Source organism: Heterodontus francisci, chromosome 4 (assembly GCF_036365525.1).
Source record: "Heterodontus francisci isolate sHetFra1 chromosome 4, sHetFra1.hap1, whole genome shotgun sequence".
NCBI classification, from domain to species: Eukaryota; Metazoa; Chordata; class Chondrichthyes; order Heterodontiformes; family Heterodontidae; genus Heterodontus; species Heterodontus francisci.
The window spans coordinates 13,143,815-13,171,446 of record NC_090374.1 but is presented as its reverse complement, the minus strand read 5'-3'; the positions used below and the strand labels follow the sequence as shown (position 1 = coordinate 13,171,446).

General features: G+C 47.0%; 1 protein-coding gene across 3 annotated transcripts in view; it reads left to right on the top strand.

The window, feature by feature from the left end:
* LOC137368897 (pikachurin) overlaps positions 1 to 27,632 on the top strand; it is a 251,771-nt gene that overhangs the window by 103,108 nt on the left and 121,031 nt on the right. For all 3 annotated transcript variants that reach the window (XM_068029148.1, XM_068029149.1, XM_068029147.1), the window contains 5 exons: positions 9,005 to 9,290; positions 14,829 to 14,929; positions 20,830 to 20,930; positions 23,822 to 23,966; positions 25,918 to 26,107. In XM_068029148.1, the coding sequence (XP_067885249.1) occupies positions 9,005 to 9,290; positions 14,829 to 14,929; positions 20,830 to 20,930; positions 23,822 to 23,966; positions 25,918 to 26,107 (823 nt within the window). The remainder of the gene's footprint in view (positions 1 to 9,004; positions 9,291 to 14,828; positions 14,930 to 20,829; positions 20,931 to 23,821; positions 23,967 to 25,917; positions 26,108 to 27,632) is intronic.

Genomic DNA, 27,632 nt, shown 5'->3' with positions numbered 1-27,632 from the left:
TGCCCTGGGAGTCCTCAACATCGATTCTGAACCCCATGAAGTCTCATGGCATCAGGTCAAACATGCACAAGGAAACCTCCTACTGATTACCACCTACCGCCCTCCCTCTGCTGATGAGTCAGTACTCCTCCATGTTGAACAGCACTTGGAGGAAGCACTGAGGGTGGCAAGGGCATAGAATGGACTCTGGGTGGGGGACTTCAATCTCCATCACCAAGAGTGGCTCGGTAGCACCACTACTGACCGAGCTGGCCGCGTCCTAAAGGACATATCTGCTAGACTGGGTATTGGGCTGGTAGTGAGGGAAGCAACAAGAGAGAAAAACATACTTGACCTTGTTCTCACCAATCTGCCTGCCGCTGATGCATCTGTCTATGACAGTATTGGTAGGAGTGACCACCGCACAGTCCTTGTGGAGACGAAGTCTCACCTTCACATTGAGGATACCCTCCTTCGTGTTGTGTGGCACTATCACCGTGCTAAATGGGATAGATTTCAAACAGATCTAGCAATGCAAAACTGGACATCCATGAGGCGCTGTGGGTCATCAGCAGCAGCAGAATTGTACTCAAACACAATCTGTAACCTCATGACCTGGCATATCCCCCACTCTACCATTACCATCAAGCCAGGAGACCAACCCTGGTTCAATGAAGAGTGCAGGAGGGCATGCCAGGAGCAGCAGCAGGCATACCTCAAAATGAGGTGTCAACCTGGTGAAGCTACAACACAGGACTAGCTGTGTGCCAAACTGCATAAGCGGCATGCGATAGACAGAGCTAAGCGATCTCATAACCAACGGATCAGATCTAAGCTCTGCAGTCCTGCCACATCCAGTCATGAATGATGGTGGACAATTAAACAACTAACTGGAGGAGGTGGCTCCACAAATATCCCCATCCTCAATGATGAGGGAGCCCAGCACATCAGTGCAAAAGATAAGGCTGAAACATTTGCAACAATCATCAGCCAGAAGTGCCGAGTTGATGATCCATCTCTGCCTCCTCCTGAAGTCCCCAGCATTACAGATGCCAGATTTCAGCCAATTCAATTCACTCCGCGTGATATTAAGAAACGACTGAAGGTACTGGATACTGCAAAGGCTATGGGCCCTGACAATATTCCGGCAATAGTATGGAAGACCTGTGCTCCAGAACTTGCTGCACCCCTACATAAGGTGTTCCAGTACAACAACTCGGGTGAGGTGCTCATCAACGTCTTTACTATTGAGATTAAGACCATTGTTCAGCTGCCTTTGATGCATCCCTCCCTTCCCCTAGCCCATTGGGCCAAACTTCCTCTAAAGACCACCCCCCCCCACCTCCCCGCCACCGCCTATCCTTGATCTCACGTCTTTGTTTAGTTTGTCTCCTATCGCCCCTCATGCCCTCTCTGAGCTCATCTTATCAATGAGGCCCACCTCTTGCTCCATTGACCCTATTTCCACTAAACTGCTGATCATCCAACTTCCCCTTCTGGTTCCCATGTTAGCCGATACTGTTACCAATTCTCTCCCCTCAAGCACTGTCCACCTCCCCTTCAAATCTGCCCTGATCGGCACCTCCTCTCTTCAAAAAAAAACCCTTGACTCCACTGTCCTTGAAAACTACATCCCATCTCCAGCCTCCCTTTCCTCTTCAAAGTCCTTGAACGTGTTGTCACCTCCCAAACCTGTTCCCATTTTTCCAGGAACTCTCTGTTTGAATCCCTCCAATTAGGTTTCTGCCCCGCCACAGTACCGAATCAGCTCTTATCATGTCCTTCTCGACCTGTCTGCAACCTTTGACATGGTTGACCACACCATCCTCCTCCAATGCCTCTCCACTATTGCCCAGCTGGGTGGGACTGCTCTAACCTGGTTCCATTCTTATCTATCTAATCGTAGCCAGAGAATGACGTGCAATGGCTTCTCCTTCCAATCCCACACAGTTACCTCTGGTGCCCCCAAGGATCTATCCTTGGGCTCCATCTACATCCTGCCCCTTGACAATATCATCTGAAAACACATCAAATTCACATCTAATTTGACGACCCCAGCTCTACCTCACTAACATCACTTTTGACCCCTCCACTGTCTCTAAATTATCAGACTGCTTATCCAACGTCCCGTACTGGATGGGCAAAGATTTTCTCCAATTAAATACTGGGAAGACTGAATCCATTGTCTTCAGTAATAAAAACAGAAAGTGCTGAGAATACTCAGCAGGTCAGGCAGCATCTGTGGAGAGAGAAACAGAGTTAACGTTTCAGGTCAGTGACCTTTCATCAGAACTGGTAAAGGTTTGAAAAGAATTAGGCTTTAAGCAAGTGAAAGGGGGGAGGGAGGGAAGGTGTACGATAGGACAGAGGGCAGGAGAGATTAAATGAAAAAGATGTCATGAAACAAATTAGAACATTTGAACATTAGAACATTACAGCGCAGTACAGGCCCTTCGGCCCTCGATGTTGCGCCGACCATCTGACCTACACTATTCCATTTTCATCCATATGTCTATCCAATGACCACTTAAATGCCCTTAAAGTTGGCGAGTCTACTACTGTTGCAGGCAGGGCGTTCCACGCCCCTACTACTCTCTGCGTAAAGAAACTACCTCTGACATCTGTCCTATATCTTTCACCCCTCAACTTAAAGCTATGTCCCCTCGTGTTTGCCATCATCATCCGAGGAAAAAGACTCTCACTATCCACCCTATCTAACCCTCTGATTATCTTGTATGTCTCTATTAAGTCACCTCTCCTCCTCCTTCTCTCTAACGAAAACAACCCCAAGTCCCTCAGCCTTTCCTCGTAAGACCTTCCTTCCATACCAGGCAACATCCTAGTAAATCTCCTCTGCACCCTTTCCAAAGCTTCCACATCCTTCCTATAATGCGGTGACCAGAACTGCACGCAATACTCAAGGTGCGGCCTCACCAGAGTTTTGTACAGCTGCATCATGACCTCGTGGCTCCGAAACTCGATCCCCCTACTAATAAAAGCTAACACACCATATGCCTTCTTAACAGCCCTATTAACCTGGGTAGCAACTTTCAGGGATTTATGTACCTGGACACCAAGATCTCTCTGCTCATCTACACTACCAAGAATCTTCCCATTAGCCCAGTACTCTGCATTGCTGTTACTCCTTCCAAAGTGAATCACCTCACACTTCTCCGCATTAAACTCCATTTGCCATCTCTCAGCCCAGCTCTGCAGCCTATCTATGTCCCTCTGTACCCTACAACACCCTTCGACACTATCCACAACTCCACCGACCTTCGTGTCATCCGCAAATTTACTAACCCACCCTTCTACACCCTCATCCAGGTCATTTATAAAAATGACAAACAGCAGTGGCCCCAAAACAGAACCTTGCGGTACACCACTAGTAACTAAACTCCAGGATGAACATTTGCCATCAACCACCACCCTCTGTCTTCTTTCAGCTAGCCAATTTCTGATCCAAAGCTCTAAATCACCTTCAACCCCATACTTCTGTATTTTCTGCAATAGCCTACCGTGGGGAACCTTATCAAACGCCTTACTGAAATCCATATACACCACATCAACGGCTTTACCCTCATCCACCTGTTTGGTCACCTTCTCGAAAAACTCAATAACGTTTGTGAGGCACGACCTACCTTTCACAAAACCGTGCTGACTATCGCAAATGAACTTATTCTTTTCAAGATGATTATAAATCCTATCTCTTATAACCTTTTCCAACATTTTACCCACAACCGAAGTAAGGAAGTGAAAGGAAGTGTTCATAGTTGTAAAACATAAAACATAAAGCATTAGCCCAGAGAGAGTGTTAATGGCAGAATAAGGAGCAGCTCAGTCCAAAAGTACAAATATAAAAAACAAGTTTAAGTCTGGTACATAGTTAAAAAAAAAAGTGAAATAAAACAAAACAAAATAAAAAAAAAGGCTCTGAAATTGTTGGACTCGATGTTAAGTCCAGAAGGCTGCGGAGCGTCTAATTGGAAGATGAGGAGCTGCTCCTTGAGCTTGTGTTGAGCTTCACTGGAACACTGCAGCAGGCTGAGGACAGAAATGTGGGCATGGGAGCAGGATGGGGAATTAAAATGGCAAGCAACCGGAAGCTCGGAGTCATGCTTAGAAACATAGAAAATAGGAGCAGGAGAAGGCCATTCAGCCCTTCAAGCCTGCTCCGCCATTCATTATGATCATGGCCGATCATCCAACTCAGTAACCTGTTCCTGCTTTCGCCCCATACCCTTTGATCCCTTAAGACACAAGAGTTATATCTAACTCCTTCTTGAAAACATACAATGTTTTGGCCTCAACTGCTTTCTGTGGTAGCGAATTCCACAGGCTCACCACTCTCTGAGTGAAGAAATTTCTCCTCATCTCAGTCCTGAAAAGTTTACCCCGTATTCCTTAGACTATGACCCCTGGTTCTGGACTCCTCCACCATCGGGAACATCCTTCCTGCATCTACCCTGTCAAGTCCTGTTAGAATTTTTTAGGTTTCTATGAGATTCCCCCCTCACTCTTCTGAACTCCAGTGAATATAATCCTAACTGACTTAATCTCTCCTCATACGTCAGTCCTGCCATCCCAGCAATCAGTCTGGTAAACCTTCACTGCACTCCCTCTATAGCAAGAGCATCCTTCCTCAGATAAGGAGACCCAAACTGCACACAATATTCCAGGTGTGGCCTCACCAAGGCCCTGTATATTTGCAGCAAGATATCCCTGCTCCTGTACTCGAATCCTCTCGCTATAAAGGCCAACATACCATTTGCCTTTTTTGCCGCCTGTTGCACCTGCATGCTTACCTTCAGTGACAGGCGTACGAGAACACCCAGTCTCGCTACATATTCCCCTCTCTGTTAATAGCCATTCAGATAATAATCTGCCTTGCTGTTTTTGCTACCAAAGTGGATAACCTCACATTTATCCACATTATATTGCATCTGCCATGCATTAGCCCACTTACTCAACTTGTCCAAATCACCCTGAAGCCTCTCTGCATCCTCCTCACAACTCACCCTCCCACCCAGTTTTGTGTCATCTGCAAATCATCTAAATCGTTAATATATATTGTGACTAGCTGGGGTCCTAGCACTGATCCCTGCGGTACCCCACTAGTCACTGCCTGCCATTCGGAAAAAGAGTCATTTATCCCTACTCTTTGTTTCCTGTCCGCCAACCAATTTTCTATCCATCGCAATACACTACCCCCAATCCCATGCACTTTAATTTTACATGCTAGTCTCTTATGTGGGACTTTGGCGAAAAACTTCTGAAAGTCCAAATAAACCACATCCACTGGCTGCCCCTCATCAACTCTACTGGTTACATCTTCGAAGAATTCTAGTAGATTTGTCAAGCATGATTTCCCTTTCGGAAATCCATGCTGACTCTGCCCGATTCTACCACTGTTTTCTAAGTGCTCTGCTATAAAATCTTTGATAATGGACTCTAGAATTTTCCCCACTACCAACGTCAGGCTGACTGGCCTATAATTGCCTGCTTTCTTTCTACCTCCCTTTTTAAATAGTGGGGTTACATTTGCTACCCTCCAATCTGCAGGAACTGTTCCAGAGTCTATAGAATCTTGGAAGATGACCACCAATGCATCCATTATTGCTAGGCCCACTTCCTTAAGTACTCTGGGATGCATACCATCAGGCCCTGGGGACTTATCGGCCTTCAATCCCATCAATTTCCCCAACACCATTTCTCTACTAATACTGATTTCTTTCAGTTCCTCTCTCTCACTAAGCCCCGTGTTCCCCAACATTTCTGGTATGATATTTGTGTTCTCCTTTGTGAAGACAGAACCAAAGTATACATTTAGTTGGTCAGCCATTTCTTTATTCCCCATAATAAATTCTCCTGTTTCTGACTGTGAGGGACCTACATTTGTCTTCAGCAATCTTTTTCTCTTCACATACCTATAGAAACTTTTACAGTCAGTTTTTATGTTTCCCACAAGCTTGCTCTCACACTCTATTTTCCACTTCTTAATCAATCCCTTGGTCCTCCTTTGCTGAATTCTAAACTGCTCTCAATCCTCAGGTCTGTTGTTTTTCCTGACAAATGTATATGCCTCTTGCTTGGATCTAATGCTATCTCTAATTTCCCTTGTAAGCCATGGTTTGGCTACCTTTCCAGTTTTACTTTTGCGACTGCGGACTGAGCAGAGGTGTTCTGCAAAGCAGTCACCCAGCCTGCATTTGGTCTCCCCAGTGTAGAGGAGACCACACTGTGAGCAGCGAATACAGTATACGACATTGAAAGAAGTGCAAGTAAATCGCTGCTTCACATGAAAGATGTGTTTGGGGAGAGAGGAGGTAAATAGGCAGGTATTACACCTCCTGTGATTGCATGGGAAGGTGCTGTGGGAAGGGGACAAGGTTCGGGGGTAATGGAGGAATGGACCAGGGTGTCATGGAGGGAACGATCCCTTCGGAATGCTGACAGGGGAAGGGAGGGGAAGATGCATTTGGTAGTGGCATCACGCTGGAGGTGGCGGAAGTGGCGGAGGATGATTCTTTGGATGTGGAGGCTGGTGGGGTGGAAAGTGAGGACAAGGGGAACCCTGTCGCGGTTCTGGGAGGGAGGGGGAGGGGTGAGGGTAGAGGTGCGGGGAATGGGTCGGACACGGTTGAGGGCCCTGTCAACCACAGTGGGGGGAAATCCTCGATTGAGGAAAAAGGAGGTCATATCAGAAGCGCCGTCATGGAAGGTAGCATCATCAGAGCAGATGCGTTGGAGATGGAGAAACTGGGAGAATGGAATGGAGTCCTTACAGGAGGCAGGGTGTGAAGAAGTGTAGTCGAGGTAGCCCTGGGACTCAGTGGGCTTATAATGGATATTAGTGGACAGCCTATCCCCAGAGATGGAGACAGAGAAGTCGAGGAAGGGAAGGGAAGTGTCGGAAATTGACCATGTAAAGGTGAGAGAAGGGTAGAAATTGGAAGCAAAGTTGATGAAGTTTTCCAGTTCGGGGCGGGAGCAGAAAACGGCACTGATACAGTCATCAATGTACCGGAAAAAGAGTTGGGGGAGGGGGCCTGAGTAGGACTGGAACAAGGAATGTTCGAAATACCCAACAAAAAGACAGGCATAACTAGGATCCATGCGGGTACCCATAGCAACACCTTTTATTTGGAGGAAGTGAGTAGAGTTAAAGGAGATGTTGTTCAATGTGAGAACAAGTTCAGCCAGGCGGAGGAGGGTGGTGGTGGATGGGGACTGGTTGTGCCTCTGTTCAAGGACGAAGCAGAGAGCCCTCAAACTGTCCTGGTGGGGGATGGAGATGTGGAGTGATTGGACGTCCATAGTGGAGAGAAGGTGGTTATGGCTAGGAAACTGGAAATTGTCAAAATGACGCAGGTCATCAGAAGAGTCACGGATGTAGGTGGGAAGAGACTGGACCGGGGGAGAAAAGATAGTGTCAAGATGGGAAGAAATAAGTTCAGTGGGGCAGGAGCAGGCTGACACAATAGGTCTACCAGGACAGTTTGTGGATTTTGGATAGGAGTTAGAAGCGGGCTATTCGGGGTTACGGGACTATGAGGGGGGAAACTGTAAAGAGAAGATCTCCAGAGGAGGTGAGGTCAGTGACAGTCCTGTGGACAGTAGCTTGATGTTCGGTGGTGGGGTCATGGTCCAGGAAGAAGTGTCTGAGAGTTCGCACTCAGCCTCTGCAAGGTAGAGGTCGGTGCGCCAGACAACAACAGCACTACCCTTGTCTGCAGGTTTGATCACAATGTCAGGGTTAGACCTGAGAGAATGGAGTGCAGCAAGTTCAGAGGGAGAGAGGTTAGAGTGAGTGAGGGGGGCAGAGTAATTAAGGCGGCTGATGTCACGCTGACAGTTCTCAATGAAAAGAATTGACTTCAGTTCCTGCTCCGAACTCTGTTCCCCAGCAACCAACTCCATCCCTCTCTGAGCGACTATATGAGGCTGACCCAGACTGTTCTCAAGCTTGGTGTCCAATCTGACCCTGAGCTGATCTTCCGATCGCATATCTGCTCCAACACTAAGACCACCCATTTCCATCCCTGTCTCAGCCCCCATCTGCTGTTGAAACCCTCATCCATACCTTTGTTATCTCCAGAGTTGACTATTCCAGTGTACTCCTGGCTGACTTCCCACCTTGCACCTCTGTAAACTTAGCTCATTCTAACCTGCACTAAGTCCTGTTCCCCTATCACCCCCGTGCTTGCTGATCCCTGGCTCCTGGTTAAACAATGACTTGATTTTAAAATTCTCATTCTTGTTTTCAAATCCCTCCATAGCCTTGTCCCTCCCTATCTCTGTAATCTCCTCCAGCCCCACAACCCTTGGAGATATCTACACTCCTCTAATTCTGGCCTTTTACGCATTCCTGATTTTAATCGCTCCACCATTAGTGGCCGCACCTTCAGCTGCCTAGGCCCCAAGCTCTGGAATGCCCTCCCTAAACCTCTCTGCCTCTCTACCTCTCTCTTCCATTAAAAGACTCCTTAAAACCAACCTCTTTGACTTAAGCTTTTGGTCATCTGACCTAATATCTCCTTATGGGCTCAGTGTCAAATTTTGTTTGGTAACACTCCTTTGAAGCACTTTGGGACGTTTTACTATGGTTAAAGGCACTATATAGATGCAGGTTATTGTTGTTGCTGTTTGGTGCCACCAATGTAGAGTCTTACTAAGTCAGGGTTGCCAGCTCTCCAAGAGGTAAGGATTAATCTCCTGGACACAGCTGTGAGGAACGCCGGGATAGAACTCATACGGACATTAAAACAATTGAAATTTTCTTCCCTTTTTCTGAAGACTTAAGTTTATTTGTTATAAAACTATTGGAGGTGGGTGATAAAGGCTGTTTGACCGGGTGGTGCAGTAGGAGGCCGGAGGTCATGTGATGAAATCTCCAGGAATGTGCTGAACCGGAGTTGGAAACCTTTGAGGTGTGTAATTTGTGCTGTGGATTACCCCATGCAGGGCACCTCAACTGTCGAGACCAATCCTACAAACTCATGCCTTTCCCTCTTTCTCTCTGTAGCTTCAGTCACCCTCCGTCCTCAAGGGAAGAAACAGAAAGTTCCAGGTTGAGTCTCGGCTCCAACCAGATCCCATTACCACCCTGGGGAGACCATCTCCTGTCCATGTTCCCACAATTCCGGCCCCCACCCTCTCTCCCCATTCCCGCATGGTGGCCGGGCAAGTCCTGGATCTCCCTTGTGAAGAGGCCATCTGTCCGGGCGACAGCTTCTGTATGAGTGACTACGAGAGCGGAGGGTCCAGGTGCCACTGCAACTTGGGAAAAGCTGGTGAGAGGTGCAGCAAAGGTGAGGGGAACACAATCTGCATGTAATTTATGTCGATTTATATATCATTTACATAGATATCTACAGATTTACATAGAATTTACATTGATTTACATAATTTTTCATAGAATTTACATTGAATTTATATGGAATTGCATAGATTTACATAAAATTGCACAGACAATATTGAATTACATAGAACTACATAGATTTACATAGGATTTATAGAATTTACAGCACAGAAACAGCCCATTCAACCCAACTAGTCTGTTATGGAACCAACTAGTTAGAAAGCTATCTTAGATCTAGTATTGTGTAATGAAGCAGGGTTAATTAATAATGTCATAGTAAAAAATCCACTGGGAAATAGTGATCATAATACCATTGAATTCCATGTTAAATTTGAAATTGACATACACCAATCGCAAACAAGAATTTTAAACTTAAACAAAGTCAATTACTATAGGTATGAGGCGAGAACTGGCAAAGGTAAATTGGGTAAATGGACTAAAAGGTATGGCAGTAAATGAACAGTGGTAAACCTTTAAAGAAACAATTCAAAATGTTCACCAAAAATACCTTTAATTGAAAAACAAAAACTCATCAAGAAAGATCCATCCGTGGCTCACTCAGTAAGTTGAGAATAGTGTTCGATTAAAAGAAAAGGCTTACAATGTTGCAAAGAGTAGCAAGTCTGAGGATTAGGAGCGTTTTAGAAAGCGGCAAAGGGCCACCAAAAAGTTAAGAAAAGAGAAAAAAAAAGCATATGAGAGTAAACTAGCCAGTAATATTAAAAACAGCAGATTGTAAGAGCTTTTATAGGTATATATAAAGGAAGAGAGTAGCTAAAGTAAACATTGATCCCTTAGAAGCAGAGACAGGAGAAATTATCATGGGGACAGAGGAAATGGCAGAGGCATTGAACAAATATTTTGTGTCTGCCTTCACAGTAGAAGAAACAAGTTTCATACCAGAAATAGACAGTAACTTCGGGGCTAAAAAGAGTGAGGAAATTAAGGAAATTCATATCAGCAGAGAAAAAGTACTGGAGAAACTTAAGGAACTAAAATCCGGCAAATTCCGGGGGCCTGATGGCCTACAGCCTAGGGTTCTGAAAGAAATAGCTGCAGAGATAGCGAACGTGTTAGCTATGATTTTCCAAAATTCCTTAGATTGTGGAATGGTCCCATCAGATTGGAAATTGGCAAATGTTTTACCATCTTTCAAGAAAGGAGGGAGAGAGAAAACAGTGCAATACAGGCCAATTAGCCTAACATCAGTCCCAGGACAGCTTTGTTATTTATTCTCTCCTGCCCTCTGCCCTATCACACACCTGCCCTTTTGTTCTCTTTCTCACCAATCCTGCCCCCCACCACCTTCACTTGCTTAAAACCTAATTCTTTTCTAACCTTTCCAGTTCTGTTGAAAGGTCACAGACCTGAAACATTAACTTTGCTTCTCTCTCCACAGATGCTGCCAGACCTGCTGAGTATTTACAGCACTTTCTGTCTTTATTTCAGATTTTCAGCATCCTCAGTATTTAGTTTTTATATTCACCTAACATCATTGTTGGGAACATGCTGGAATGTATTATAAAGGAAGTCTTAACAATGCACTTAGAGAAGTACAGTATGATTAGAACAAATCAACATAGTTTTACTAAAGGGAAATCATGTTTGACAAATTTATTAGAGTTTTTTGAGGGTGTGATTAGTGAGGTAGATAAAGGGGAACCAGTAGATGTAGTATACCTGGATTTCCGAAAGGCATTCACAAAGGTTAATAGACAAGATAAGGGCTCACGAAGTTGGGAGTAATATATTAAAATGGATAGAGGGTTGGTTAACAGACAGGAAGCAGAGAGTAGGCATAAATGGGGCATTTTCAAGTGGGCAGGCAGTGAATAGTGGGGTTCCACAAGGATCAGTGCCGGGTCCTCAGCTATTTACACTCAATATTAATGACTTAGATGAAGAGACAGAGAGTAATGTATCTGAGTTTGATGATACAAAGGTAGGTGGAAAGGTAAGCTGTGGGGAGGACACAGAGAGGATGCAAAGAGATATAGACAGGTTAAGTGAGTGGGCAACAAGGTGGCAAATGGAGAATAATGTAGGGAAGTGTGAAGTTATTTACTTTGATCATAAGAATAGAAAAGCAGAATATTTTTTAAAAGGTGTGAAACTTGTAAGTGTTGATGTTCAAAGAGAATTGGGTGTGCTTGTACAAGGAACACAGAAAGTTAACACACAGGTACAACAAGCAATTAGGAAGGCAAATGCCATGTGGGCTTTATTACAAGGGGATTGGAGGACAGGAGTAAGGAAGTGTTGCTGCAATTGTACAGGGTTTTGGTGAGACCACGTCTGGAGTACTGTGTGCCGTTTTGGTCTCCACATTTAAGAAAGGATATACTTACATTGGAGGCAGTAGAGTGAAGGTTCACTAAATTGGTGCCCGGGATAAGTAAATTGTCCTATGATGAGAGGCTGAGTAAATTGGGCCTATATTCTCTGGAGTTTAGAAGAATGAGAGGTGATCTCATTGAAACAGACAGGATTCTGACGGGGCTGGAAAGGGTAGACATTGGGAGATTGTTTTCGTTGGTCGAGGAATCTAAAGCACGGGGGCACAGTCTCAGAATAAGGGGCCGATCATTTAGCACCGAGATGAGGAGAAATTACTTCACTCAAAGGGTTGTGAATCTTTGGAATTCTCTACCCCAGAGGGTTGTGGATGCTCCATCATTGAATATATTTAAGGCTGGGATAGATAGATTTTTGGTCTCTCAGGGAAGCAAGGGATATGGGGAGCAGGCAGGAAAAATGGAGTTGAATCCTAAGATCAGCCACGATCTACTGAATGACGGAGCAGGCTCGATGGGCCATATGATCAACTCCTGCTCCTATTTCTTGTGTGTTTTTATGTTCTTGTGTACCGGTGTTTATGCTGCACATGAGCCTCCTCCCACCTCTCTTCATCTAACACAACCAGCATCTTCTCTTGCTTTCTCTCTTAACTGTTTATCTAGCTTCCCCTTAAAGGCATCTATGTTCTTCTCCTCAAGCAACTTCCACATTCACACCTCTCTCTGGGTAAAGACCTTTCTGCTGAATTCTTTGTTTGATTTATTAGCCACTGTATATTCATGGCCCCTAGTTTTAGTTGCTCTACAACTTCGCTTTCCCTCCAAACATCTTCAGTACGTCTACCATATCAAAAACTTTCATCAGTTTTAAGACCATCCATAATGCAGTGGATTCCCGGGGGTTTGAGCTGTGGAGACATTCCCAGCTGCAGATCCCAGTGTTCCGTGACCATCCATGGATGTTCCTGAGTTAGGTTGGGTAGCTGATCTTCCTCTCCTGAGTTAGGAGGTCCTCTATTCAAGTCCCACTGTACAGATTTACAGCACACTGTCCAGGGCTGTCACTCCAGTGCTGGGACCGAGGCAGTGCTGCACTTTGCTGTCTTTCAGCTGAGACTTTAAACCGAGGCCCCATCTGCCCTCTTGGATGGATAGACAAAGAACAGCTGAAAGATGCTGTATTAACACCAGACTTCCTTTCTTGATTTGACCTGGGAGTGTTTAATGGGACAGTGTAGAGGGAGCTTTACTCTGTATCTAACCCTGTGCTGTAACTGTCCTGGGAGTGTTTGATGGGACAGTGTAGAGGGAGCTTTACTCTGTATATAAACCCTGTTTTTTTTTTGTTGATGGGTCTTTATTCTGTATCTAAACCGTGTTGTACGTGCTGTGGAAGTGTTTGATGGGATGTATTAATTGGAAGTTTTCTGAAGCTTGGTGTTTGTCTTCAATGCTACTTTGGTAGTTGGAGCTCTGGCGCCACCTACTGATGCTTCATAACAGTTCAGTTCAATTCAGACAAGTTCAGTTCTGGAATAAAACTGGGAGGTGGGGTAAAACCAAGTGGAAGGCAAGAGCTGCCATGCCTGTCGCCTAACCGTCCCCACTGCTACTTTACCAGTGGCAGAGAAGGTGACAAACAGCCCGCCCGCCCCAGGCCAATTGAGGCCTCCTGTGGGGGACTTTATCAAAAGCCTTCTGAAAATCCAAGTGTACTACATCCATCAACTCCCCTTTATCAATTCTGCATGTAACATCCTCTAAAAACTCCAACAGATTCGTCAAACATGATTCCCCATTCATAACTCCATGTTGACTATGTCCAATCAGATCATTATTATCCAAGTGTCCATTTATCACATCCTTTAGAATAGATTCTAGCATTTTCCCAATGACTGATGTCAGGCTAACAGGTCTGTAATTCCTTGTTTTCTCTCTCCCTCCCTTCTTAAATATGGAGGTAACATTTGCTACCTTCCAAGCCCCTCACCCTAGACACCGACACCCCCATCCTCACCACTGGGCCTAGCCGATTGTTCCCAGTGAGGCCCAACCCCCACTTAACGGTTCCGAGGCTGACGTCCATTGTCCACTTCTTGCTGCGTGCAATCCCAGAAGTGGCGACCGCTGCCGATGATGCTGCTGGGACTGAGGAGCTGATTGGCTGGCAGCTCTTGGAGGCAGGACTTCCTGCCTCAGAGGGACGGAAGCCCCGGCTGAAGCCAATTAAGGGCCTGGGCCACACAAAATAGCAGTGTGGTTTCCAGGCCTGGTGGAGGTGGGCTTTCCCCAGCTTCCCAGCTGGCGGTCGGGGCCAACGCCTCACCGTTAACATCTGGCTAGTATTGCATTTATATAGCACCTTTCATGACCTCGGGATGTCCCAAAGTACTTTACAGCCAATTTCGTATGTGAATGAAGTGTAGTCACTGCTATAATGTAGAAAACACGGCAGCCATTAGTGCAGAGGAAGATCCCACAAACAGCAATGAGGTAATGAGCAGGTAATCTGTTTTTTTAATGATGTTGATTGAGAGATAAATATCGGCCCGGTCATCGGGGAGAACTCCCTTGCTATTCTTCAAAGTAGCAGCCATCGACTCTTTTACCTCCACCTGAGAGAGTAAGCAGGATCTCAGTTTAGTTCTCATCGGCATCTCCGACAGTGCAGCACTCCCTCAGTCTTGCAGTGGAGTCTCAGCCTGGAATTTTGCACAGTCCTGTTCCTTAACGCTTCAGATATTGCTTCTTACCTCTCTTCCTGCTTTGTTCATTTTCAGTCAAGTCTCATCATCCTATCTCCTGACTCATTCAGCACCAACTGTGGACCTCCTCACCTCTTTATTTTCTCACCTTCTCACCTCCTCATTTCCTCACCTCCTCACCTCCTCATTTCCTCACCTCCTCATTTCCTCACCTCCTCACCTCCTCTCCTCCTTGCCTCCTCAGTTATCTCTTCCTCTCACAGTCTGCCGGCTTTGAAATCCCAATCTTGGTGTCAATCAGTGACTTATCATCTAATTGCTTTCTCGCACCATTGGGTTTATGAGGTCTTGTTGCTTCACCTAGGGTCCAAAATTCTGATAACAGGAATGAAGTAAATCACGTGAAATGATCTGATGTTTGATGGCTGGGTTGTCTGCAGTGCTGTTGGTGTAACTAATACATGCTCGTTCCTTTCTCGTCCTCAGAGATCTCTACTCAATACCCAAAATTCTACGGTTACTCCTACCTCACCTTTGAGCCTCTCAAGAATTCCTACCAGAAATTTCAGATAACCATTGAGTTCAAGGTGAGCTAAACTATGTGGAAAGATGGTGTAAAACTGCAAAAAGCTGAAACAGGCTCATGGGTGTCTGTGAAGGGACAGCTTTAAGCATTCTGACCAATTTTTGTCTGTTGTGTTCGTCCCAGCTCAAGTCTCACAGACCAGATTCTTGAGCCACTCACTGGTTAGAGAGTTACTCAGATAGTTTCCCATTGCCTTGCTATTGGTTCTTAACTACAAGGGTACCTTCTCCTAAAGTGGGCTGCTGGCAAGGCTGCACCTTTCCAATGGAGGGGCACCCACATTCATCAGCAGCAGGTATCCCTGTCATGGCTCACTCCAGTATTCAAAGTTCCCCATCCCTGGGACTGTCTGAATCTCAAACTCTTCAACTTTTGTCCAACATCCAGTACTGGATCAGCAGAAATTCCTTCAAACTAAATATTGGGTCATTGTCACCAGTCCCCACCATGAAATCTCTTTCCCAGTCATCGACTCCATCCCTCTCCCTGGGAACTGTCTAAGGCGAAACTAGACCTTACACAACCTTGGTGTCATATCTGACTCTGGCCACATTTTTGTGCCATCACTAAAACCATTTATTTCCACCTTGGTAATATTGCCCAAACTCGCCCCCCTGTCTCAGCTGATCTGCTGCTGAAACCTTCATCCACGCCTTCGTTATCTCTAGACTTGACTATTGCAATGCACTTCTGGCTGGTCTCCCACATTCTACTCTCCGTAAACTTGAGGTCATCCAAAACTCTGCTGTCCGTGTCTTAACTCACACCAAGTCCCTTTCGTCTATCACCCCCTGTACTCACTGACCTACATTAACTCACACCAAGTCCCATTCTCCTATCACCCTCTGTACTCACTGACCTACATTAACACACACCAAGTCTCATTCCCTATCACCCCTGTGCTCACTGACCTACATTAACTCACACCAAGTCCCGTTCCCCTATCACCCCTGTGCTCACTGACCTACATTAACTCACACCAAGTCCCGTTCCCCTATCACCCCTGTACTCACTGACCTACATTAACTCACACCAAGTCCCGTTCCCCTATCACCCCTGTGCTCACTGACCTACATTAACTCACACCAAGTCCCGTTCCCCTATCACCCCTGTGCTCACTCACCTACATTAACACACACCAAGTCCCATTCCTCTATCACCCCTGTGCTCACTGACCTACATTAACTCACACCAAGTCCAGTTCCCCTATCACCCCTGTGCTCACTGACCTACATTGGCTCCCGATCAAGCAATGTCTTGATTTTAGAACTCTCATCCTTGTTTTGAAATACATACATGGCCTCATAGAATCATCGAAAATTTAAGGCACGGAAAGAGGCCACTTGGCCCATCGTGTCTGTGCTGGCTGAAAAACAATCCACCCATTCCAGTCCCACCTTCCAGCATTTGGACCGTAGCCCTGATGATTAGGGCATTTGAGGTGCATATCCAGACTCCTTTTGAATGAGTTGAGGGTTTCTGCCTCAACTACCCTTTCAGGCAGTGAGTTTCAAACCATCATCACCCTCTGGGTGAAAAGGTTTTTCCTCATCTCCCCTCTAATTTTTCTACCAATCACTTTAAATCTCATCACTGACCTCTCTGCTCAGGTGAATAGACCCTTCACCTCCACTCTATCCAGGCCCCTCAAAATCTTGTACATTTCTATGAGATCGCCCCTCACCCTTCTCTGTTCCAAGGAGAAGAACCCCAGCCTATCCAATCTTTCCTCATAGCTGCATTTTTCCAGTCCTGCAACACCCTCGTAAATCTCCTCTGTATCCTCTCTAGTGCAATTACATCCTTTCTGTAATGAGGTGACCAGAACTGCACGCAGTACTCAAGTTGTGGCCTAACCATTGGGTTATCCAGTTTCAGCATGACCTCCCTGCTCTTATATTCTATACCTCAGCTAATAAAGAAAAGATTCCATATGCCTTCTTAACCACCTTATAAACCTGTCCTGCTATCTTCAGGGATCTGTGGACATTCACTCCAAGGTTCCTCACTTCCTCTACACTTCTCAGTATTTTCCCACTAATTGTGTATTCCTTTGCCTTGTTTGACCTCCCCAGATGCATCACCTCACACTTCTCCAAGTTGAATTCCATTTGTCACTTTTCTGCCTATCTGTCCAGACCATCAATATCTTCCTGCAGCCTACAGCTATCCTCCTCGCTATCTATCACACGGCCAATCTTTGTGTCGTCTGCAAACTTTTTGATCATGCCCTCTACATTTACATCCAAATCGTTAATATAAACCACAGAAAGCAGGGGACCCAGTACTGAGCCCTGCGGAACACCATTGGAAACAGCCCTCCAGTCGCTAAAACACCCGTCAACAATTACCCTTTGTTTCCTGCCTCTGAGCCTATTTTGTATCCACCTTGCTGCATTTCCCTGGATCGCATGGGATTTTATTTTTTTAACCAGTCTGCCATGTGGGACCTTGTCAAAAGCCTTGCTAAAATCCATGTAGACCACATCAACTGCTCTACCCTCATCTATCTTCCTTGTTGCTTCTTCAAAAAATTTGATCAAGTTGATTAACCTGTGCCTTTCTAAGTGACAGTTTTCCTGTCTCTCAGAATAGATTCCAGTAATTTTCCCACTACTGAGATTAGACTGACTGGGCTGTAATTATTTTGTCTATCCTACGCTCCCTTTTTAAACAGAGGTACAACTTTCGCAGATCTCCAATCCTCCGGCACCACACCTGTATCCAGTGAGGACTGGAAAATGATGGTCAGACCTTCCATTATTTCCTCTCTTGCTTCTTTTAACAGTCTGGGGTACATTTCATCCAGGCTTGGTGATTTATCAACTTTCAAGGATGCTAATCCCATTAATATTTCCTCTCTCCCTATGTTTATCACATCCAATACTTCACACTCCTCCTCCTTAACTACATTATCTGCATTGTCCCCCTCTTTTGTGAAGACAGACGCAAAGTATTCATTAACATATAGAAATATAGAAAATAGGAGCAGGAGTAGGCCATTCGGCCCTTCGGTCCTGCTCTGCCATTCAAAAAAGATCATGGCTGATCGTCTAATTCAGTACCCTGTTCCCGCTTTCTCCCCATATCCCTTGATCCCTTTGGCATTAAGAAATATATCTAATTCCTTCTTGAATGTGTTTAATGACTTGACCTCCAAGAACAATATCAACATCTTCCACCCCTACACATAGGTTACCTTTATGGTCTTTTATGGGCCCTACTCTCTCCTTAGTTATCCTCTTGCTCTTAATGTATTGATAAAACATCTTTGGGTTCACCTTGATTTTGCTTGCCAATATTCTTTCATGCCCTCTCTTTGCTTTCCTAATTTTCTCTTTGATTTCACCCCTCCACTTTCTATACTCTCAGTTTTCTGTAGTATTGAGTTCTCGGTGTCGGACATAAGCTTTCCTTTTCTGCCTTATCTTACCCTGTGGGCTCTTTGACATCCATGGGGCTTTAGATTTGGTCGTCTCACCCTTTTTCTTTGTGGGAACATGTTTACTCTGAATCCCTTGAATCTCCCCTTTGTTGCCTCCCACTGTTCTGACAATGATTTACCTTCAAGTCGCTGTTTCCAGTCCACTTTCGCTAAATCACTCCTCAGTTTAGTAAAATTGGCCTTGCGCCAATTGAGAACTCGAACTCCTGTTCTATCTCTGTCCTTTTCCATAATTATGCTAAAACTGACTGAATTATGATCACTACCATCAAAATGCTCTCCCACTGCCACTCCTTCCACCTGCCCATCTTCATTTCCTAAAACTGTCTAAAACTGAGCCCTCTCTTGTTGAAGAAAAACGTTCTCCTGAATGCACCTCAAGAATTCTGCTCCCTCAATTCCTTTCACATTAAAACTATCCCAGTTAATATTGGGGTAGTTGAAATCTCCTACTATTACTGCCCTATTGTTGTTGCTCTTCTCAGAGATTTGCCTACATATCTGCTCTTCTATCTCCCTCTGACCATTTGGGGGTCTATAGTACACTCCCAGCAGTGTGATCGTCCCTTTTTTGTTCCTTAGCTCAATCCATATGGCCTCATTTGATGAACCTTCCAACATATCAACCCTCCTCACAGCTGTTATAGTTTCCTTGACCAAAATTGCCACTCCGCCTCCTTTCTTATCCCCCTCCCTATCGCGTCTGAAAACCCTGTAACCAGGAAAATTGAGCTGCCATTCCTATCCCTCCTTAAACCATGTTTCTGTAATAGCTATGATATCATACTACCACATGACCATCTGTTCCCTCAGCTCATCTGCTTTATTTGCTATACTCCTTACATTGAAATAGATACCCTTGAGCACTGCCAAACTCTTTTTTTTTCTAACCCTCGTTTCCTCTGTCTTCCAGACTCGTCCATTCATTTTCTGCCTTCCATTGTAATTTCTGATTTTGTCCCAGCTGAGTCTACCCTCAGGTCCCCATCACCCTGCCAAACTAGTTTAAACCTTCCCCAACAGCACTTGCAAAACATCCTGCCAGGAACTCAGTCCCGGCTCTGTTCAGGTGCAACCCGTCCCGTCTATACATGTCCCATCTCCCCCAGAGCAGGTCCCAATGTCCCAGGAATCTAAAACCCTCCCTCCTGCACCATCTTTCCAGCCACGCATTCATCTGTCTTCTCCTTCTATTTCTATACTCACTTGCGCATGGCACTGGGAGTAATCCGGAAATGACTACTTTTGAGGTCCTGCTTGCTAATTTCTTACCTAGCTCCCTAAATACTGACTGCAGGACCACATCCCTCTTTCTATCTATGTCGTTGGTTCCGATGTGGACCACGACTGCTGGCTGTTCACCCTCCCTCTCACTCCTCCAACTCCACAACCCTCCAAGATATCTGCTCTCCTCTAATTCTGGCCTCTTACGCATCTCCGATTTAATTGTTCTGCTATTACTGGCAGTGCCTTCAGCTCCTCAGTCCTCAAAACAAACCAAACCTTTGATGATCTGTCCTAATATCTCCTTATGTGGCTCAATCTGGTGAAGCACCTTGGGAAGTTTAATTATGATAAAGGTGCTATATAAATACAAGTTATTACTGACCGACACGTGGGAGCGTTACCCCTGAGCCAGTGGTCTCCCCATTCAACAACAAAGACCCCGCTGGACAACAGGCCAGTATTTAGACACTGTATCCGAGTGTCCACTCAAAAGGCCCATCTGGACTGAGGCTCAAACACGTCACACTCTGACCCAGAGCCGGGATCTCCATACCACTTGCTGAAGTCCACGCATCCGAGAAGTGATAACCTTCAGTCATCTCAGCTGCTGACGTGATCTGCTGTTTACTCCCTGCATTTTCTGTGCTGTTTTAAAATTTGAAATTGTTAAGAGGACCATAGGGAAGCTGGGATTGTTCTCCTTAGAGCAGAGAAGGTTAAGGGAAAATTTAATAGAGGTGTTCAAAATTCTGAATGGCTTTGATGGAGTAAATGAGGGGAAACTGGTTCCAATGGCCGAAGGGTCGGTCAGCAGAGGACACAGATTTAAGGTGATTGACAAAACAACTAGAGGGGAGAGGAGGAGAATTTATTTTACACAGTGAGTTGTTGTGATCTGGAATGCGCTGTCTGACAGGGCGGTGGAAACAGATTCAATCGTAACTTTTAAAAGGAAATTGGATAAATACTTGAAAATGAGAAATGTGAAGGGCTATGGGGAAAGAGCAGAAGTGTGGGACTAATTGGTTAGCTCTTTCAAAGAGCCAGCACAGGCGTGATGGCCTGAATGGCCTCCTTTGCTGTTTGGTGCTATGATATACTGAAGGTAACTGGGTTGAACTCCACCATCTCCTGCCTCCTGGATGAAGAGTTTGGCTTCTGTCCATCCCCCATTGGTTGGTCTCTCTCTTTACCCCTCCCCTGATGAGCTCCTTGCTCTTTTCTGACAGGCAGACACAGGGGACGGTTTGCTCCTGTACTGCGGTGAGACTGAAAATGGCCATGGAGATTTCCTGTCTGTCGCAATCATCCGCCGACGGCTCCAGTTCAGGTCAGAATCTTCCTTCCAAAATAAAACCCCGCAAGCCCCGTGTTTATACTGTCTCTGCGTTTTCACTTTCCTGGATTTATTTAGCCTCTGCATTTAAACATCCCCCTGTGTTTACACAGACTTTGCATTTACAGTCTCTGTGTTCGCACTGCTCCTGCATTTACACAATCCCCTGTGTTTATACAGTCCCTGTGTTTACACTGTCTCTGCATTTACACAGTCCTTGCACTTACACAAACCCCTCGTGTTTGCACAACCCCCATGTGTTTACACCATCTCTGAGTTTACAAAGTCTCTGTGTTTACACAGCCCCTGCACCTCTGTGAACCTTACAAAGCACCTCACAGACAGCGAATCAGCCCGCCAATCTACACACCAACATCTACACACAATCAGCGTTTGATCAGTTTACTCCGTGGCGATATTTTGAGGGAGATATTTTTTGCCACATAGCTGGGAAAATCCATTGGCACCTTTCCCCAGACTCAGGGTGTTTAACATCTACCTGTACAGCAAAGGGATCTCCCATTTAAAATGGAGATAAGAAGGAATCCTCCTCTCAAAGGGTCGTTAATCTTTGGAATTCTCTCCCCCAGAGAGCAGTGGAATTGAATAATTCAAGGCTGTTAAACAGATTTTTGAACTATGGAAGAGTCGAGCGTTATGGGAAACAGGCAAGAAAGTGAAGTTAAGGCCACAATCGGATCAGCTATGTTCTTATTGAACGGCAGAGCAGGCTCGAGGGGCTGAATGGCCTACTCCTGCTCCCATTTCTTATGACCTTATGTTCAAGCTGGGCCTTGAGTTTAGGTCTTTACCAACAGTGCAGCACTCCCTCAGTACTCCCACTGTACTTCCTCAGCTTTCCATCAGTCCCTCCCACAATGCTCCCTTTTTATTGGCTCAATACTGCACTGAATTATGTGAACACTCATGTGAGGCCAGGGATTCCCGTCAGTGTAATGAAGCTGTGCTGTGATACAAGTCAGTGGATTCGGAATGGGGAATGCTCCCTGCAGACAGTGCGAATCACGGATTCGGAACTGGGAACGCTCCCTGCGGACAGTGCGAATCACAGATTCGGAACGGGGGACGCTCCCTGTGGACTGTGCGAATCACGGATTAGGAACGGGGGATGCTCCCTGCGGACAGTGCGAATCTTGGATTTGGAACGGGATCACTCCCTGCGGACTGTGCGAATCACGGATTCGGAACGGGGATGCTCCCTGCGGACAGTGTGAATCACGGATTCGGAACGAGGAACGCTCCCTGCGGGCAGTGCGAATCACGGATTAGGAACGGGGGATGCTCCCTGCGGACAGTGCGAATCACGGATTCGGAATGGGGAATGCTCCCTGCGAAAAATGCGAATCACGGATTCGGAATGGGGAATGCTCCCTGCGGACTGTGCCAATCACGGATTCGGAACGGGGGACGCTCCCTGTGGACTGTGCGAATCACGGATTAGGAACGGGGGATGCTCCCTGCGGACAGTGCGAATCACGGATTCGGAATGGGGAATGCTCCCTGCGAAAAATGCGAATCACGGATTCGGAATGGGGAATGCTCCCTGCGGACGATGCGAATCACAGATTTGGAACTGGGACGCTCCCTGCGGACGGTGCGAATCACGGATTCGGAACGGGGGACATTCCCTGCAGACTGTGCCAATCACGGATTCGGAACGGGGAACGCTCCCTGCGGACGGTGCGAATCACGGATTCGGAACGGGGGATGCTCCCTGTGGACGGTGCGAATCACGGATTCGGAACGGGGACGTTCCCTGCAGACTGTGCCAATCACGGATTCGGAACGGGGATCGCTCCCTGCGGACTGTGCCAATCACGGATTCGGAACGGGGAACGCTCCCTGCGGACGGTGCGAATCACGGATTCGGAACGGGCCCGCTCCATGCGGATTGTGCGAATCACGGATTTGGAATGGGGAACACTCGCTGCGGACAGTGCGAATCACGGATTCGGAATGGGGAATGCTCCCTGCAGACGGTGCGAATCACGGATTCGGAATGGGGAATGCTCCCTGCAGACGGTGCGAATCACGGATTCGGAACGGGGGACACTCCCTGCGGACTGTGCCAATCACGGATTCGGAATGGGGAATGCTCCCTGCGGACGGTGCGAATCGCGGATTCGGAACGGGTGGACGCTCCCTGCGGACTTTGCGAATCACGGAATAGGAACGGGGAACGCTCCCTGCGGGCAGTGCGAATCACGGATTCGGAACGGGGAACGCTCCCTGCGGGCAGTGCGAATCACGGATTCGGAACGGGGATGCTCCCTGCGGATAGTGCGAATCACGGATTCGGAACGGGGAATGCTCCCTGCGGATAGTGCGAATCACGGATTCGGAACGGGGAATGCTCCCTGCGGATAGTGCGAATCATGGATTCGAAACGGGGGACGCTCCCTGCGGACTGTGCGAATCACGGATTCGGAACGGGGAACGCTCCCTGCGGACAGTGCGAATCACGGATTGAGCTTTTGGACTGCATTCCTGAAAGTTGCCAATCTTCTCCCTGCCCTCATTCTCTGAGTACAACAGTGACTACATGGTACTGCAGGAGTGCTGCACTGTCAGAGGGCCGTCTTTCAGATGAGATGTTAAACCATGGTCCTGTCTGCCCTCTCAGGTGATTATAGAAGATCCTGGGGTCCATTTTGAAGAAGAGTAGGGGAGTTCTCCCCAGTGACCTGGCCAATATTTATCCCTTGACCAACATCACCTCATTATCACATTGCTGTTCGTGGAATCTTGCTGTGCGCAATTTGGCTGCCACGTTACCGACATTCCAACAGCGACTGCACTGGCTGTCCATCGATGCCATTAAAGGCGCTATATAAATGCAAGTCTTTCTTTTCTTTCCCTTGCAGGTTTAACTGTGGCACAGGAGCTGCCGTCCTGGTCAGTGAGAGCAGGATACGGGCAGGCAGCTGGCACACTGCCGCACTCTACAGAAACGGCATCAATGGCTGGTTGCGGCTGGACAATGGCACCCCAGTGTCGGGCAAATCCAAGGTAACTCTCTCCTGGTAGGAAGAGGGTGATAGGCAAGGAGTGTGAGAGATAGGGGAAGGAAGTGGAGAGGGGGAGAGGGAGGGGATGGAGGAAAGGGGGAGGGAAGTGGGGAGAGGGGAAGGGGATGGAGGAGAGGGGAGGGCAGTGCGGAAGGGGATGGAGGTGGGGAGAGGGGAGGGGGTGGTGAAGGGGATGGAGGAGAGGGGAGGGAAGGGATAGATGGAGAGGGGTGGGGATTGAGCAGAAGTGGGAGGATTGGAGGTGAGGGGGGAGGGGAGGGGTAGGAGAGGGGTAGGGACAGGAGATGGAGGGAGGGGAGGGTGAGGTGATGGAGGAGATTGCAAGGGAGGAGGAGGGGAGGGAGAGGACAGCAGGAAGGGAGAGGAGGGATGGGGAGAGCAGAGGGGGAAGGAGAGGGAGCGAGGGTGAGCCTGAGGGAGAGGGAAGGGGATCGAGTCATTTACAGCACAGAAGGTGGCCATTCTGGCCATCGTGTCCATGTCGGCTCTCCACAGTTCTATGCAGTCAGTCCCACTCCCTGGCTCGATCCCTGTAGTCCTCTAAGTCTATTTCCTCAGGTGACCATCCAACTTCCTCTTGAAGTCATTAATTATCTGCACTTCCACCATCCTTGTGGACAGCGAGTTCCAGGTCATTACCACGCTCTGTGTAAAATGTTCTTCCTCATATTTCCTTGCATCTTTTGCCCAAAATCGTCTCCAGTGACCAGGGTTCAATTCTGGATACTGCCTGTGTGGAGTTTGCAAGTTCTCCCTGTGACCACGTGGGTTTCCGCCGGGTGCTCCGGTTTCCTCCCACAGCCAAAGACTTGCAGGTTGATCGGTAAATTGGCCATTGTAAATTGCCCCTAGTGTAGGTAGGTGGTAGGAGAATGGTGTGGATGTGGTAGAGAATATGGGGTTATGTAGGATTAGTATAAATGGGTGGTTGTTGGTCGGCACAGACTCGGTGGGCCGAAGGGCCTGTTTCAGTGCTGTATCTCTAAATAAATAAATAATGGGAACAGCTTTTCCTTGTCTAACTTATCTAAACCTGTCATACTCTTGTACACTTCTATTAAATCTCCCCCCAAATTTCTTTGTTCTAATGAGAACAAACACAGCTTTTCCAACCTAACCTTGTAACTAAAATCCCCCATCCCTGGAACTATTCTGATAAGTCTCCTCTGCACCCTCTCAAGGACCCTCACATCCTTCCTGAAGTGTGGTGACCAGAATTGCACGTAATATTCCAGTTGGGACCTAACCAGAGCTTTATAAAGATTCAGCATAACTTTCCTGCTTTTGTACTCAATGCCTCTATTTATGAAGCCCAAGATCCCATATGCTTTACTAACCACTCTCTCAATATGTTCTGCCACCTTCACATGCACTCCCAGGTCCCTCTGTTCCTGCACACTCTTTAGAATGTACCATTAAGTATATATTGCTCTCCCTATTCCTTCGCCAAAATGCATCACCTCACACTTGTCTGTATTAAATTCTATCTGACACCGCTCTGCCCATCCTGCTAGCCTATCTATGTCCTGTTACAGGTGGTTCATATCAACCTCACTGTTTGCCACACCTCCAAGTTTGATGTCATCAGCAAATTTTGAGATTCTACTCTGTATGGAGAGGGGAGGGGATGCGGAGGGAGGGGGAGAGGGGGGAAGAGGAACTGTAGGGGAAGGAGAGCAGGGGGAGAAGGGTACGATGGGGATGATTGAGGAGGGAAGTGAAGGGAGGGCAAAGGGCAGGGGGATGGATTGAGAGGGCTAGGAAGGGGAGGGGATGAGGGGGAGAGGAGGCGGAGGAGGGAGGGGAGGGAAGAGATTGCCCATTACCTAGCGAGCAGGAGGTGGGTTTGTGGAAGAGATTGACTGTTACACAGGAGCCATCACGATGGAGTGCTTTACTGTTGGTTGACTGGATCTTCCTGTTTCCCACAGGGCCGCTACACCAAGATCACGTTCCGTTCTCCCTTGTACCTCGGCGGTGCACCCAGTGCCTACTGGCTGGCCAAGGTGGCGGGGACCAATCGGGGATTCCGAGGCTGCGTACAGTCTCTGGTCATCAACAACAGACAGATCAACATGAGGCCATGGCCGCTGGGACGGGCGGTCAGCGGGGCTGATGTAGGTACGTGTTCCGAGCTGCAATGGTCATCTGTAGGGTATCCCCTCAGTCGAGCTGGGTTGTTAAATCTCACACACCATCCCTCCACCTACATGGATAAGGAGGTGCTGGGAAAGGCAACAGCTCCACTCTCACACCATCCAAAACATAGGAATAGGAGGAGGCCATTCAGCCCCTTCAGCCTGTTCCAACATTCAATTAGATCAAGGCTGATCTGCACCTCAATTCCATTTATCTGCCTCAGTTCTATAAGCCTCAATACTCGAACACAACAAAAACATTATCAGTCTCAATTTTGATATTTCCAATTGTCTCCCAGCGTCAACTGCTTTTTGGGAGAGAGCGTTCCAGATTTCCAGGAGACTTTGTGTGCGGAAGTGCTTCCTGAAATTATGCCTGAATGGCCAAGGTCTAATTTTAAGGTTTTGCCCTCTAGTACTGGACTCCCTCACCAGAAGAAATCGTTTTTCTTGAAGTACCCTATATACCCCTTAACCCATTTTAAGCACTTCAGTTCGATCATCCCTTGGACTAGGAACCATATTGCGTTCCTTCATTGTCACTGGGTCGAAATCCTGGAACTCCCTCCCTAACAGCACTGTGGGTGTACCTACATCCCCAAGGACTGCAGCAGTTCAAGAAGGCAGCTCACCACCACCTTCTCGAGGGCAATTCGGGATGGGGTAATAAATAACAGCCTTGCCAGTGACGCCCACATCCCATAAATGAATTTTAAGAAACATTCTGTGAGCATTGACAGCCCCCCACCCACCCTCCCAATGCTCGATCCAAATGCCCATCCTTCACTTGTGAGTGAGCATTCGGGAGCTATTCGACTGTAGGAATAATCACAGCCCAGCCCACTCCTCAGATCTGCAGCTTTGTTGTAAATTAAAGGTCTCTGTTTTAAAGAAAGTGCCAGAGATGACTCCAGGATTTGCGACGAGCAGTGACATTCAAACCTCAGGCAACCGTGTGCAGCATTACAGTTTCTGTGGCTTACGAGGGACATTTGATGGTGGAATTGTCTCAGTGGGAAATAAATCTTGTTTAACGACTTAATGCCACATGTGCCAACTGCGGTTCGGTCGGTTGTACTCTCTTGCCTCTGAGTCAGGAAAATTGTGGGTTCAAATCCCACTCCAGAAAGTTAAGTACAAACTCCAGTGCGGTACTGAGGGAGTGCTGTGTTGTCAGAGATGCTGATTTTGGATGAGACGTTAAACTGATGCCCCGTCTGCCCTTTCAGGTGGATGCAAAAGATCCCCGGGCCACTATTTTGAAGAAGAGCAGGGGAGGTCTTCTCTGTGACCCAGCCAACTAAAAATATTGGAAATAGGGGGAAAAAAAACAGTAAATAATCATCAAAAAGTCTAAGAGTCTGTTTTCTTTCTGATTGATGTGGGAATGAAATGTCCTGTCAGGATGGGAGTGTCAGGTGACCTGTGGTGAGGAGTCAGGATGTCATGTGATTAAATCTCCAGGAACGAGTCTGACCACAGTTGGTAACCCTACTTTCAGGACATTT